Source organism: Abramis brama (assembly GCF_963993115.1).
Source record: "Abramis brama genome assembly, chromosome: 4".
Taxonomy (NCBI): Eukaryota; Metazoa; Chordata; class Actinopteri; order Cypriniformes; family Leuciscidae; genus Abramis; species Abramis brama.
In genome coordinates this window covers 51814337-51827093 of record NC_139966.1, presented here as the reverse complement: position 1 = coordinate 51827093, position 12757 = coordinate 51814337, and the positions used below count along the sequence as shown (strand labels likewise).

The 12757-nt window shown below is 38.9% G+C and overlaps 2 protein-coding genes across 2 annotated transcripts in view; one reads left to right on the top strand and one right to left on the bottom strand.

The window, feature by feature from the left end:
• The window catches only part of LOC311081911 (scavenger receptor cysteine-rich domain-containing group B protein-like), a 51358-nt gene that overhangs the window by 14810 nt on the left and 23791 nt on the right, over nt 1–12757 (bottom strand). The gene's annotated exons all lie outside the window — the stretch shown is intronic.
• The window catches only part of LOC311082271 (scavenger receptor cysteine-rich domain-containing protein DMBT1), a gene marked incomplete at its 5' end in the record, with an annotated part of 35935 nt that overhangs the window by 17820 nt on the left and 5358 nt on the right, over nt 1–12757 (top strand). The window contains 12 exons of the mRNA XM_084113000.1: nt 1703–1759; nt 2492–2514; nt 2668–2751; nt 3256–3511; nt 6261–6377; nt 6496–6677; nt 6771–6869; nt 7076–7282; nt 7358–7590; nt 8116–8261; nt 11712–12053; nt 12272–12580. Of these exons, the coding sequence (XP_083969126.1) occupies nt 1703–1759; nt 2492–2514; nt 2668–2751; nt 3256–3511; nt 6261–6377; nt 6496–6677; nt 6771–6869; nt 7076–7282; nt 7358–7590; nt 8116–8261; nt 11712–12053; nt 12272–12580 (2055 nt within the window). The remainder of the gene's footprint in view (nt 1–1702; nt 1760–2491; nt 2515–2667; nt 2752–3255; nt 3512–6260; nt 6378–6495; nt 6678–6770; nt 6870–7075; nt 7283–7357; nt 7591–8115; nt 8262–11711; nt 12054–12271; nt 12581–12757) is intronic.

Below are 12757 nucleotides of genomic sequence, written 5' to 3'. Positions count from 1 at the left end.
CTCATTGCCGCATTAGTTTATTTTTAAGCATTGCTTTTTTCATTCTGATTGCTATTAATCTAAACTGTGTTTAAAGATGCTATATGTACGCATATTTATGTAGTAAGCTTTTTTGTCTCCAATGTGTGAACAGACTGTAACAAAACAACGTCAAAAAACAATTTATTATTTCAAATAACAAAATTACAGCGTGTAGACTGATTTTTATGTGAAGTGCTTATGACGTTTCTGCCGGGAAAATCAAAAGGATGTGACGTTCACATGCGCTCTCGAGAGCCTCTTTTCCCTTCTATGACCTGAAACTAATGCTTATGCAATGTTCAATATAATGCAGAAATTTACCATTTACTGTAAGTGTAATGTCATTGTGTCATGTAAAGAAAAAGGATTAATTCAACCTATAGTCTGTCATAGTCAGATATATAGCCTATAGTGTCAAATATACTTTATATTCAAACTATCATAACAGTGTAATTTTAGTTACCTCATCTGTCGTCATGATGCTGGTGAATTGCAGAGATTGTGCAAACATCTCCACATCACTATGATCAGATGCTTTCTTAACTGCTGTTTTCTCACCGCTGTCATTTTTGTAGTGTTTATTTTGTTATTTAGAGGAAATCGCTTAAGATTAAACGGGTCATGAACACATCAAAGCAAATGGGACATTGCAATGCTACTCGCTAAAATGGACACTACAATGCACCCGTTCAGAAAGGCAAATGTATCAGTTTATAAGGTTTACTTTGATGTGTCCGGTGTAGACAGCCTCAAACAGTTGTGGCGCTTCATGTAAAAAAAAATTCCCAGTGGATGGGTTTATTATAAGAAAGACGCTCGCGTTCGCTGTAGACAGAGTGTTATCCTTCTCAACTGCTTACTCATGACACATAGCAACACAGCTAAAAGTAAAACCTGAAAAGCTAAAAGTTGAACCCTTTATTTAAAGTAGCCGATATTTACCTGTCGTGACATGAATTCACAAGCACCCATAAGAGCTGTGATTGTGATGTTTGAGTTGGGGGAGGTGCAACCTGTGAAAGGGGTGTTTGCAATTCCACTAGTGCCTAGGCTCCACTAGTGTTGCAGAAACTACATTCTTTACCTTTAAATAATGTTTCATGTAAGCAATAAGGTACGAGAGGCTGTGATATATTGTGAATACAGTCGTGGCTGAAGGGGTCAAGCAGGCACTCTGCTTCATATAGTGCCTAACAACGCCCTTCAGCCGTGACTGTAATCATAATACAGCACGCCTCAAGTTCCTTATTGCTTTTATAAAATGGTTAACACTCAATACAAATTTAGAAGCTGAACATGTATGCATTAATATGCTACTTTTTTTAAGTCCATCCTTCCTCCAGAAAAATAGTTCCTGCACAGTGATAGTAAACGGCAAGAGAATGAGCAGCTTTACATATCCATTTAGGCTTAATAGTATTTATTATTTTTATTAAAAGACTCATCTGCATTTATCAAGTTACTTAACGTAATGGGGTCTAATCATGAAGTACTGGAACTGGCTGTTCAATTTCAGCGCCCCACTGACTCAGGAATTGTTATCTGTAAGGCTTGGTAAGGCACAGTGGCCATTGTTTCATATACTGTCCTGGTAAATATATTTACATGTACCCTTTGTATGCTTCAGTATTATTTGTTTGTTTGTTGATTCATTGTTATTCATCAGTCATTATTTTTTCAGCCGTTACTGACATCAGCAGCACCGATACAACAGTCAGACCAGAGACAACCTCAGCTGGTAATGTAGTCTGATCCCTCTGATGCTATATGTACGCATATTTATGTATTAAGCAAATTTTTTTTGTCTCCAATGTGTGAACAGATTGTAACAAAACAACGTCAAAAAACAATTTATTATTTCAAATAACAAAATTACAGCGTGTAGACTTATTTTTATGTGAAGTGCTTGTGTCGTTTCTGCCGGGAAAATCAAAAGGATGTGACGTTCACATGCGCTCTCGAGAGCCTCTTTTCCCTTCTATGACCTGAAACTAATGCTTATGCAATGTTCAATATAATGCAGAAATTTACCATTTACTGTAAGTGTAATGTCAATGTGTCATGCAAAGAAAAAGGATTAATTCAAACTATAGTCTGTCATAGTCAGATATATATATATATATATATAGCCTATAGTGTCAAATATACTTTATATATTCAAACTATCAAAACAGTGTAATTTTAGTTAGGCCACCTCATCTGTCGTCATGATGCTGGTGAATTGCAGAGATTGTGCAAACATCTCCACATCACTATGATCAGATGCTTTCTTAACTGCAAATATATTTTCAACTTCTTTTTAGTTCTAAGCAAATAATGAAAAAACTTAGTATATCAAGGCCTTGAATCACGTTCAGTCTCTTGTGAACGAGTGCAAGCACAAGCAAAAAGTTGCTGGCTATTTTCCATAGTTTTGTCTGACTCTATTTCTACTTTATAATTGTCTTCATGCTGATTTCTATCATTGCAGGTTTAAATAAAACGGCATGTGATGTAAGTTGAGTTTCTGCATTGTAGATATATTTAAAATATGTGATATTCTATTTATTCTTGATGGTTCTGTGCACAAAGTACATTTTGTTTGCAAAACATGATTAAAATCACAGAGTCAGTTTTATACAGTTTAAAGCTCAATTGTGATTTCAGGGTCAGACCTCTGGTGGATGTTTTCAAACTCTTCTTGAGCAGATAGAGCACATTACAGCGGAAGGGCAAGGGATTTCTGTGACTGTAAGTCTTAAATAGAAAAAAAGATACAATAATCAAATATGTGTCGAGTGATTGACAGTTCCCCTTCGTCAGTCACTACTACGTAAATCAAGACTGACGAATGGGGATCGCTTGCGAGCCTATCTACTTCGAGTGAAGCTAAACGAGCCAATGCACATTGCCATAAGATAATTGCACCAGCAGCTGTGCATTGCGGCGCTAGCATATAATGAGCAGAAGGTGCGTCGCATCCTTGTCTTTCACTTCGGAGCCAGATGGTGTATGCCGTTCCTGTCTCCTGCAAAAATCTACTGCTGTGTCTTCGAGTCTCTGCTGAGAAGATTCCTGGTGGTGGTGTGACGGTGTGGACAGCGAGGGTCGCAATCTCTCCGCGTCTTTCTTCAAAGAGCAAAAACAGCTGTTTTCACAGCTTTGTTGGTTCGGTGGGCGTGACGTTGAAAGTGAGTGCTTACACTAGGTTGCATTCCTGGTGTGTAGCTGCAGCTATCTCCCTGTGCATTTCAGCACCTCAGAGCACTTCTGAAAGAGCTAACACGGCCTGTCTTGCGCTGGACCGCCTCAAAGGGCCGCTACATGGCAAGCACGTACTGGTCCGTACGGACAACACTGCGACCGTTGCGTACATCAACCACCAAGGTGGTCTACGTTCCCGCCACATGTCGCAACTCGCCCGCCATCTTCTCCTATGGAGTCACATCCCTGACGTGCTCAATCGTGCAGCCGATGAGCTCTCACGACAGCCTACACTTCCGGGAGAGTGGTGTCTCCATCCCCAGGCGGTCCAGCTGATATGGGACTTCTTCGGAACCGCACGGATAGATATGGTTGCCAGTTGTTTTACTCCCTGACCGAGGAAACCCTCGGCACAGATGCACTGGCACACAGCTGGCCTCGGGGCTAGTATGTTTTTCCCCAGTGAGCCTTCTCGCACAGACACTGTGCAAAGTCAGGGAGGACAAGAAGCAGGTCTTGTTAGTTCCCAGAACTCATGCTCCTCGCGACAGCACCTCCTTGGCCCAAGTGGAAACTGTTCATTGAATGGTGCTCTTCCTACCGAAAGGCCGTGTTAGCTCTTTCAGAAGTGCTCTGAGGTGCTGAAATGCACAGGGAGATAGCTGCAGCTACACACCAGGAATGCAACCTAGTGTAAGCACTCACTTTCAACGTCACGCCCACCGAACCAACAAAGCTGTGAAAACATCTGTTTATGCTCTTTGAAGAAAGACGCGGAGATATTGCGACCCTTGCTGTCCGCACCGTCACACCACCATGTAGAGCCCCCCAACGAGTCGACTCTATGCTCTGAAATGGAAACTGTTCGTTGAATGGTGTTCTTCCCACTGGGAAGACCCCCGAAGATGTCCGGTCAGAGTCGTGCTTTCTTTCCTGCAAGATGGGTTGGAGCGAAGGCTGTCTCCCTCCACCCTCAAAGTGTATGTTGCCGCTATCGCCGCACATCACGACGCAGTTGAAGGTAAGTCATTGGGAAAGCATGACCTGATCGTCAGGTTCCTGAAGTGAGCGAGGAGACTGAATCCGCCTCGCCCCCCTCTATACCCTCTTGGGAACTGTCTCTGGTGCTCAGCGCACTGCAGAGACCTTCCTTTGAACCACTGCAGTCAGCTGAGTTAATGATCATGTCACTAAAGACAGTGCTCCTGACTGCTCTGGTTTCCATCAAGAGGGTAGGGGACCTGCAAGCATTTTCGGTCGACGAATCGTGCCTAGAATTCGGGCTGGCCAACTCTCACGTTGTCCTGAGACCCCGGCCTGGATCCAAGAGTCCAAGGTTCCTACCACTCCCTTCAGGGACAAGGTAGTGAATCTGCAAGCGCTGCCTTCGGAGGAGGCAGACCCAGCCCTAGCTTTTCTCTGTCCCGTCCACTCTTTGCGGTTATATGTGGACACAAAGCTTCAGGACCTCAGATCAGCTCTTCATCTGATACGGAGGCCAGCAGAAGGGAAAGGCTGTCTCCGAGCAGAGGATGACCCACTGGATAGTGGATGCCATCGCCTTGGCTTACGAAGCCCAAGGCGTGCCTTGCCCGTTTGGGTTGCGAGCACACTCAACTAGAAGTGTTGCCTCCTCCTGGGCACTGGCTCAAGGCACCTTGCTGACAGAGACTACCCTGCTTGGCTAGTCCATATGTGTAACCGTCACAGAGCCTCCCTCCGGGGTAGGATGTGGCCTCCGCAGCGTTCCCTTCTCCAAAGGCATGCTTTCCCAGCTTTATCCAATAAGTCACACTGAGTGGGTCTTATGGAACAGCAGTGACTGACCTTGTCTGTTTAGAGCTCCTACTTTCTGCCCAACACTGCGGTCAGTCCAGAAGGCTCAAGTGGAGTGCTGGAAGGGCCAGCAGCCGTGGCGTTTTGGTAGATACCCCCATTCGTCAGTCTTGACTTACGTAGTAGTGACTGACGAAGGGGAACATCTCCGTTACGTATGGTACTGTACGGCCGAGTCACAGGTCCAGATCCTCAGCGGAAAAACAAGGATGCGACGCACCTTCTGCTCATTATATGCTTGCGCCGCGATGCACAGCAGCTGGTGCAATTATCGCATGCCAATGTGCATTGACTCGTTTAGTTTCACTCTAAGTAGATAGGCTCGCAAGCGATCTCCATTCGTTAGTCTTGACTTACGTCTCCGTTCCCTCCTCGGGGAACAAGGGTTACCATATGTTACCGAGATGTTATGTCTTATTGACTGTCTTGACATTTATAGTAACTGTATTTATCTAATAAATCAATTAGGATGTGACCAGCATTTTGACTATGGCCTTCAATGCGTCAGAGAACATTTTGGAAACATCATCATCAGCCAACCAAACTGAACTAGCCTCCTCTGGAAACCGCATGTTAAAAATCAGTGAGAAACTCATATCTGCATTGGTGAAGCCGACAAACACAAGTGACAATGTCAGTTTTATTCTTGCTGCTGTAGGTGAGTGGAGAAACAGTTGAAACTGAGATTATATTACATAATCTAAGCCTTACATCTTATTACGAACAGCAGGTGCTGAGAGTGGCTCATAAAATAATAGGAGATAGGACACCCATTGCATTTGGACTTTGAGTGGATCACAGGTGGCAGACAGCAACAATGATAAATGCAGCTACAGTAACTATAATTGAGTATGAGCTACCAATGTTTTAACTGAGAACAGTTTTATCTTTTGTTTTTGAAGTCAAATGTCAGTATTTTGGTGCAAATTCATCCGTCATTTGGTAGAACTGTTCTAAAAAAACACTAATCCTTAAAAAATCTTTTTGTTTTGTGAATATTTGCTGCCTTGAGCATAGAGCAATCAACATTCACAAGACATTTAACAAACACTCAAATAATACAAACAGAAAGTCAGTGCAGTTTATGGTAATAATCAACTACATACAGTATTTGATTTTTATTTGTCATTTGTGCAAATTGAATGATTTAATTGGTCTGTCATTAAAAAAAATGCAGATAAATTAATATATCTCATAACTGCTTGTTTGTTTTTAATCAGAGGGACAAGTCTTCATGGTTGGACCAAATGTCACCTTAGATAAAATCCCTCGACTTGACACAACAAATTCTTCTGTGGAGATCGATCTCATTGGGATCGCCAGGAACAACAATGACAGTATTCAAATGTTTTAATTTGATGAAACTTTTTTTTTAAATGTAGAAAGAGATGTCATACCTTTTTTAAAGTTGCTTTAACAAAGGGTAGCATGTAAGCTTCTGTTTCTGTCACACAGGATCGGCTTCTGTGGCGTTCTTGAGCTACAACAAAATGGAGAATCTACTGAAGCCCGACTTTTTCAACACACCAAATAAAACGAATAAAACGATGATGTCCACTGTGATCTTAGCTACTCTTCCCAAAACCACCAACACTGAACTCACCAAACCAGTCAACTTCACCCTCAAACACATCAGAGTGAGAGACTGAAAATGTGTTTTCGTCCAACCCTGACAACATCTAATATTCAGTGTTGTAATATTTTCTGCATGTTCTTTCTTCTTTTTGCAGGAGCTCGACCTCAATGGTTCTCTGTCCTGTGTGTATTGGAATACCAGTGAATGGGTTGTAGATGGTTGTTCTGTTTTAAAGACCAACAGCAGCTTCACAGTGTGTTCCTGTGTTCATCTGTCGACATTCGCTCTCATCATGCAATCCCCATTAAACCCGCTCTCATCATTTAAAAGAGAAGTAAAACCTCCTTCAAAGATTGAAACATTGAACGCACTAGCAGAATTCAAATGCAATCTATAGTAGATGGTCAACATTCAAGAAATGCACAGATTTGGTACTCATACTCTGCAATGTTTTCTCAGAGCAACTCACTGCTGGAGCAGTTGAATTTGGTGTGTGTGCCCGTTGGGCTGGTGTTCTTCAGTTTGGCCCTGTTGACCTTTGCCCTTTGTCATTGGAGTCCTGGAGTGAATAATGTGGCTCGAGTCAACATCTGCATAACTCTACTGTTGGCTCACCTTCTGTTCCTGCTCACACAGCAGTTCCTGAGCCTCATACGCCCTCATCAGGTGAGAATGACAGAGCCCAACAGCTCTACAACACCCTCACTGAGAACTATCATAACCGCCTCTCATGGTCTCCAGGTGCTGTGTGCCGTGATATCAGGTGTTCTGCACTTCCTCTTTCTCTCTGGCTTTGTGTGGATGTTCATTGAAGCTGTGCTGCTCTTCATCTGCGTGACAAACCTATCACGGATCAGCTCCAAAAAGAGGGATGTGCTTAGTAATGGATTCCTGTGTGTGATTGGATATACGGTTTCTCTGGTTGTGGTGAGTGTGTCTGTCGGGCTGGTTCCGGAAGGCTACGGCAGCGAACAGTGAGTTGTTGTGGTTGCTAGTTTATTTTTTAGTTAATTTGTTTTGAATGAAAATAAAGCAGCTTATGACATTTCTACTATCTGATAAAAATACATTATTACACGAGCTGTAAGAACGTCATAGACGAGATTCAAATATTAATATTTTAATAGTCATAACTAAATTCATTCAGTTATTATAATTGTGTTTTCCTCTAAACAGCTGTTGGATTAAAATGGATAAAGGTTTTATCTGGAGTTTTCTGGGTCCTGTTAGTGTCATACTAGCAGTAAGCACATTTTTTATTTCACATGATTTTATTTTATATTAAAGAGAAAACAAGATGATTTTTTTTTTTTACTTTTCAGTTCAACATGATTCTCTTCATCAGCATTATCATCAGACTGAACTCAACTCTCAAAAATCTGAATGCAGAAATTTCACAGATGAAACAAACCAAGTATCAAACATTCAGATTTGAACACTTCAGAGAAAATATAAATATATATTCAATAGTGACACATTAACAACTTCTTTCTCTGCAGTATTATGACATTTAAAACACTGGCTCAGTTTGTGGTTCTTGGTTGCTCCTGGATTCTGGGTTTCTTCATTAATGGCAGTAAAGAGCTGGAGATCCTCTTCCTGATCTTAAACTCCCAGCAGGGAACCTTCATCTTCCTGATCTATTGTATCCTGAATAATGAGGTCAGACATCACTCAATTTATCATATTCCGTTTTAAAACTGAATATGAATGACTATTACAGTTGCTATTGCTCTTCCATTTTCTTTCTGTGATGGAATGTTCAAATGAGCCAAGAATCTTCAAACTGTAAAAAAATAAAAAACAGACATACAGTAGAATGTCTCCAAGCTTGAAAACTATATTTCAAACTTTTAGGCCCGGCTTTCTCAAGCTGTTTTCTATTTTGTCCTCAGTAATGAGTTCAGCCACTGTATCATTCTGCTCCATAGGAAAAACATTTCACGTTCTGAAAGCATCAGCATTTACTTCTGAAAATTAAAATCTACTCTCTAAATGGGGTCAATTGATGCTTTTTAATGTTTTCCTTTTCTTTTGTGCATGTATACGATTTGCAAAGTTACAAAGCTCATAGTATCTCACAAAACAGATTTATTCTATCTAACAGAGAACTCGAAACCTGCCTAAAACACCTCGATCGAAGTCCAGATATTACTTCCTCAAACGTCTACGTCACAATATGAAACATTAGCATAATGCCTGGCCAAAAGCAAACTCAAAGAAAGAAGGGGATGCTTTTTGAATTGTAATGTTGTCGTCATGTCGTGGTGTGTTTGGATGCAAAGGCAAAACCAAAACCGCTTTGTTTGGCCTTACGAAAATGGAGGTTAAGAAGGAATCAGAGGTTAAGATTTATTTATAAAGCTGAGCAGTACAATCCAAAGGTTTGCTTGTGCACTGCGCATTTTACAGAGGATAGCTTCCTGAACTTTTACAATAGTGTCTTATAACTCCTTTAAAATTAATCTTCTCACCTGTTTATTATAAACAAATTCCATTTCGGTTCATGAGGTCATTAATGTCTATCATACTAGCTCATACTAGCAGTAAGCACATCTCTTATTTCTCATGATTTTAATTTATATTAAAGTGAACTAGGTGCCTAATTATTATTTTTCTACTTTTCAATTAAACATGGTTAACTGGTTAAATTGATCTCATCTCATCTCATTCTTGCCCAGGTCAGGCAGCAGTACAGAAAGTGTTTCAGACGTCTTTGCTGTGGACTCACACAACACTGAGGACTACAGCATCATGTTTAGGAGATAAAAAGCATATTTTTACAGATTCCGCAAAATAAACAAACGTCTATATTTGCAGCTAAATGCATTATATAATAAATAAATATAAGGCAAAAAGTGTGTATTTTATTGCTTCAATATTTTAATTTCTTTTTATCACCAATCAGTTATGGCGGTATTTTCAAGGTTTGAGGAAATGTCACGGGTAGTTGAGGTAAACAGACGAAAATGAAGAGGGGGTTTCCAACGCGAAGCTTTACATACAATAGTCCAAATGACAGGCGAACAGGATGACAGACACACACACACACACACACACACACACACACACACACACACACACACACACACACACTCACACACACACAGTGCTGCATAATGCATCATCGATACAAAACGATATTGTATTTTATACAAAACCATTAACAAACATCTATACATTTTAAAGCAACTCATTCTCCCCTTGACAACATACACTTCCTTTTGAACACACAGTTGATTGACAACTGCATTCTACAACCAATTAAAAATCTGAAAAATTCAGGTGACATCACATTTACATTTAATCTGTATAGTGGTATTCTTTTAAATTCATTTAAATTTAAAGATAAAAATTCAACATCAACTTTGTTAGCTCCATCAACTGAAATACAACTGCTATTTCAAAGCTTTCGGCAAAACATTTTCTGTTAAACACCAATAAATCTTACAATGATTTCTTCATTGGGTGATGAAATAAAACGATGGCATCCAAAGGATAAAAACCTGCAAGTAAACAGCAATACTAGTTTATTTGTAAAAATAGAAACAAAAGTTTTGACTTGTTGATTTTGGTCAAAAAATAAAAATAAATGAATGAAGCATTAAAATGCAGTTTGTTTACTTTAGAAGTGAATAATTTCCCCAATACTGCTGTATGGTAATGCAAAGTAAAAAAAAAAAAAACCTCCCATAGACACAGGTTCATTGTTTGATCTTATCTTCTAAACAAAATAGGCCATACATCATGCAAACTGCTGTATTTTGGTTTTAAGGGGCAAACCACGTGTTAACGGTTGAAATTTTGTTTAACAAATATATTTGTTTTTAAATCAGCTGATAAAACATATCCATGTCTACAGCACTTTTCAAAAAGACCGGCTCAATCGAAGATGAAGAAGAGAACCATTTAGCAGGTATTAATAACATCATATTTTATATGTTTGCAAATTTAATTACTTGTTTTTTTTAATTTTGTGATATATTTTATATAGCTGGCTATGCTCATATAGATAATAGATTAGAGGGGTTACTGTTAAAATGTCTTTACTTTGGACAATATACACAGTACACTGTATTGTATATTCGATTACAATATGACAATACAATTAGAAACACTCAATTAGACAATTAGACAACTGTCTCATAATAAATATTTAGAATAAACAGAAATTATTTAAAATGTTGTATCATTTTTTTGTCTGTAACATTCATTTCCTAACACATAAAATTATTTAAAGGTTCTTCATGAAACCTTTATTTTTAAGAGCGTAAGCCATAGATTTCACTACTATAATATTTTCATTTTGGGATTTTACGTCATGTTTTCTGATATTCAGCATTATCTGATTATACAGGATAAAATCAAGTTACACTTTATTTCGATGGTCCACTTTAGACATTTTACGAACTATAATTTTGATTAGAAATCATCTAATTTTTAATTTTAGTAGACTGTTAGGTTAGGGATATGTTGTTAGGGTTCTGGTTAGTAGAATAAGTTAACGTAGTAAAGATACTTATATTCAGTAGAATGTCTGTTGATGACCGTCAAAATAAAGTGTTAGCATATATTAAGCAGACAGTCTACTAATACTCTGATGACTGCTAGTTGACATGTATAGTTGCAAAGTTACTTATAGTTAGTAGAATGTCTAAAGTGGACCATAGAAATAAAGTATAACCTAAAATCATCATGTTACATATTTACATGTATGACTGTTTGAATAAACCACACATATTATGGTCATAATTTGCATTCAGTTGCTTGGCTACACAGTGTAAAATGTGTGTTAAAATGTTATAGATTAAATACAGATTGATATTCTTATGAATTGACAAAGCAATTAACGTTTTGTGTGAGGATTCAACATGAATAATATATAATTTATATTATATTTCTAGACACTATGCTGTGGTTCATGCAATTCTTTCTGCTTCTGGGTAAGAGAACTCATAATACACATTGAAACAAATCTTGGTTACTGGTAAATTTTTTGCACAGTGAAAGCTTAAATTTCTCAGAACTATTAATTCTAGTTTTTAAAAAAAAACTATTTAATAGCCTATTGAAATTTGGATCTTTGACTCTTTAGCATGTATAGGTTATACAGTTGCCACTAGTACAGATGAAATCAGGCTGGTGAATGGTTCCAGCTCCTGTTCTGGACGAGTGGAGGTTCTCTATAATGGAACATGGGGAACAGTGTGTGATGATGGCTGGGATCTGTCAGATGCTGCAGTGGTGTGTAGAGAGATGGGCTGTGGGAATCTGATAGAGGCAAAGAGTAAAGCTTATTTTGGACAAGGATCAGGACAGATATGGATGGATGATGTAAACTGCATTGGCACTGAGACCTCACTAAAGAACTGTTGGACAAGTGGATGGGGAATACACAACTGTGGACATTATGAAGATGCTGGAGTCATCTGCAACTGTGAGTTAAAAACATTTATAGTTAAAGGCAGCACAAATTTAATACTGTACATTTTATTTTTTAAGAAATGACCCAAGAGAGTTAAATAGAAGAAATCCTAAAGGTCTTTTTCATTTGAATGCCATATGTCATTGCTCTTTTTCAAATTAAAGAATGCAAACAAATATGTGCGGGAAAAAAACAACTTACTTGTGTCTTTATATTATTTGTGTGGATAGTAGCTGTAAGGTTGGTGAATGGAGGCAACTCCTGTTCTGGACGAGTGGAGGTTCTCTATAATGGAACATGGGGAACAGTGTGTGATGATGGCTGGGATCTGTCAGATGCTGCAGTGGTGTGTAGAGAGATGGGCTGTGGGAATGTGATAGAGGCAAAGAGTGAAGCTTATTTTGGACAAGGATCAGGACAGATATGGATGGATGATGTAAATTGCACTGGCACTGAGACTTCACTAAAGAACTGTATGACAAGTGGATGGGGAATACACGACTGTGTGCATCATGAAGACGCTGGAGTCATCTGCAACTGTGAGTTAAAAACATTTATAGTTGAAGGCAGCACAAATTTAATATTGTACATTTTCTTTTTTAAGAAATGACCCAAGAGAGTTAAATAGAAGAAATCCTAAAGGTCTTTTTCTTTTGAATGCCATATGTCATTGCTCTTTTTCAAATTAAAGAATGCAAACAAATATGTGCGGGGAA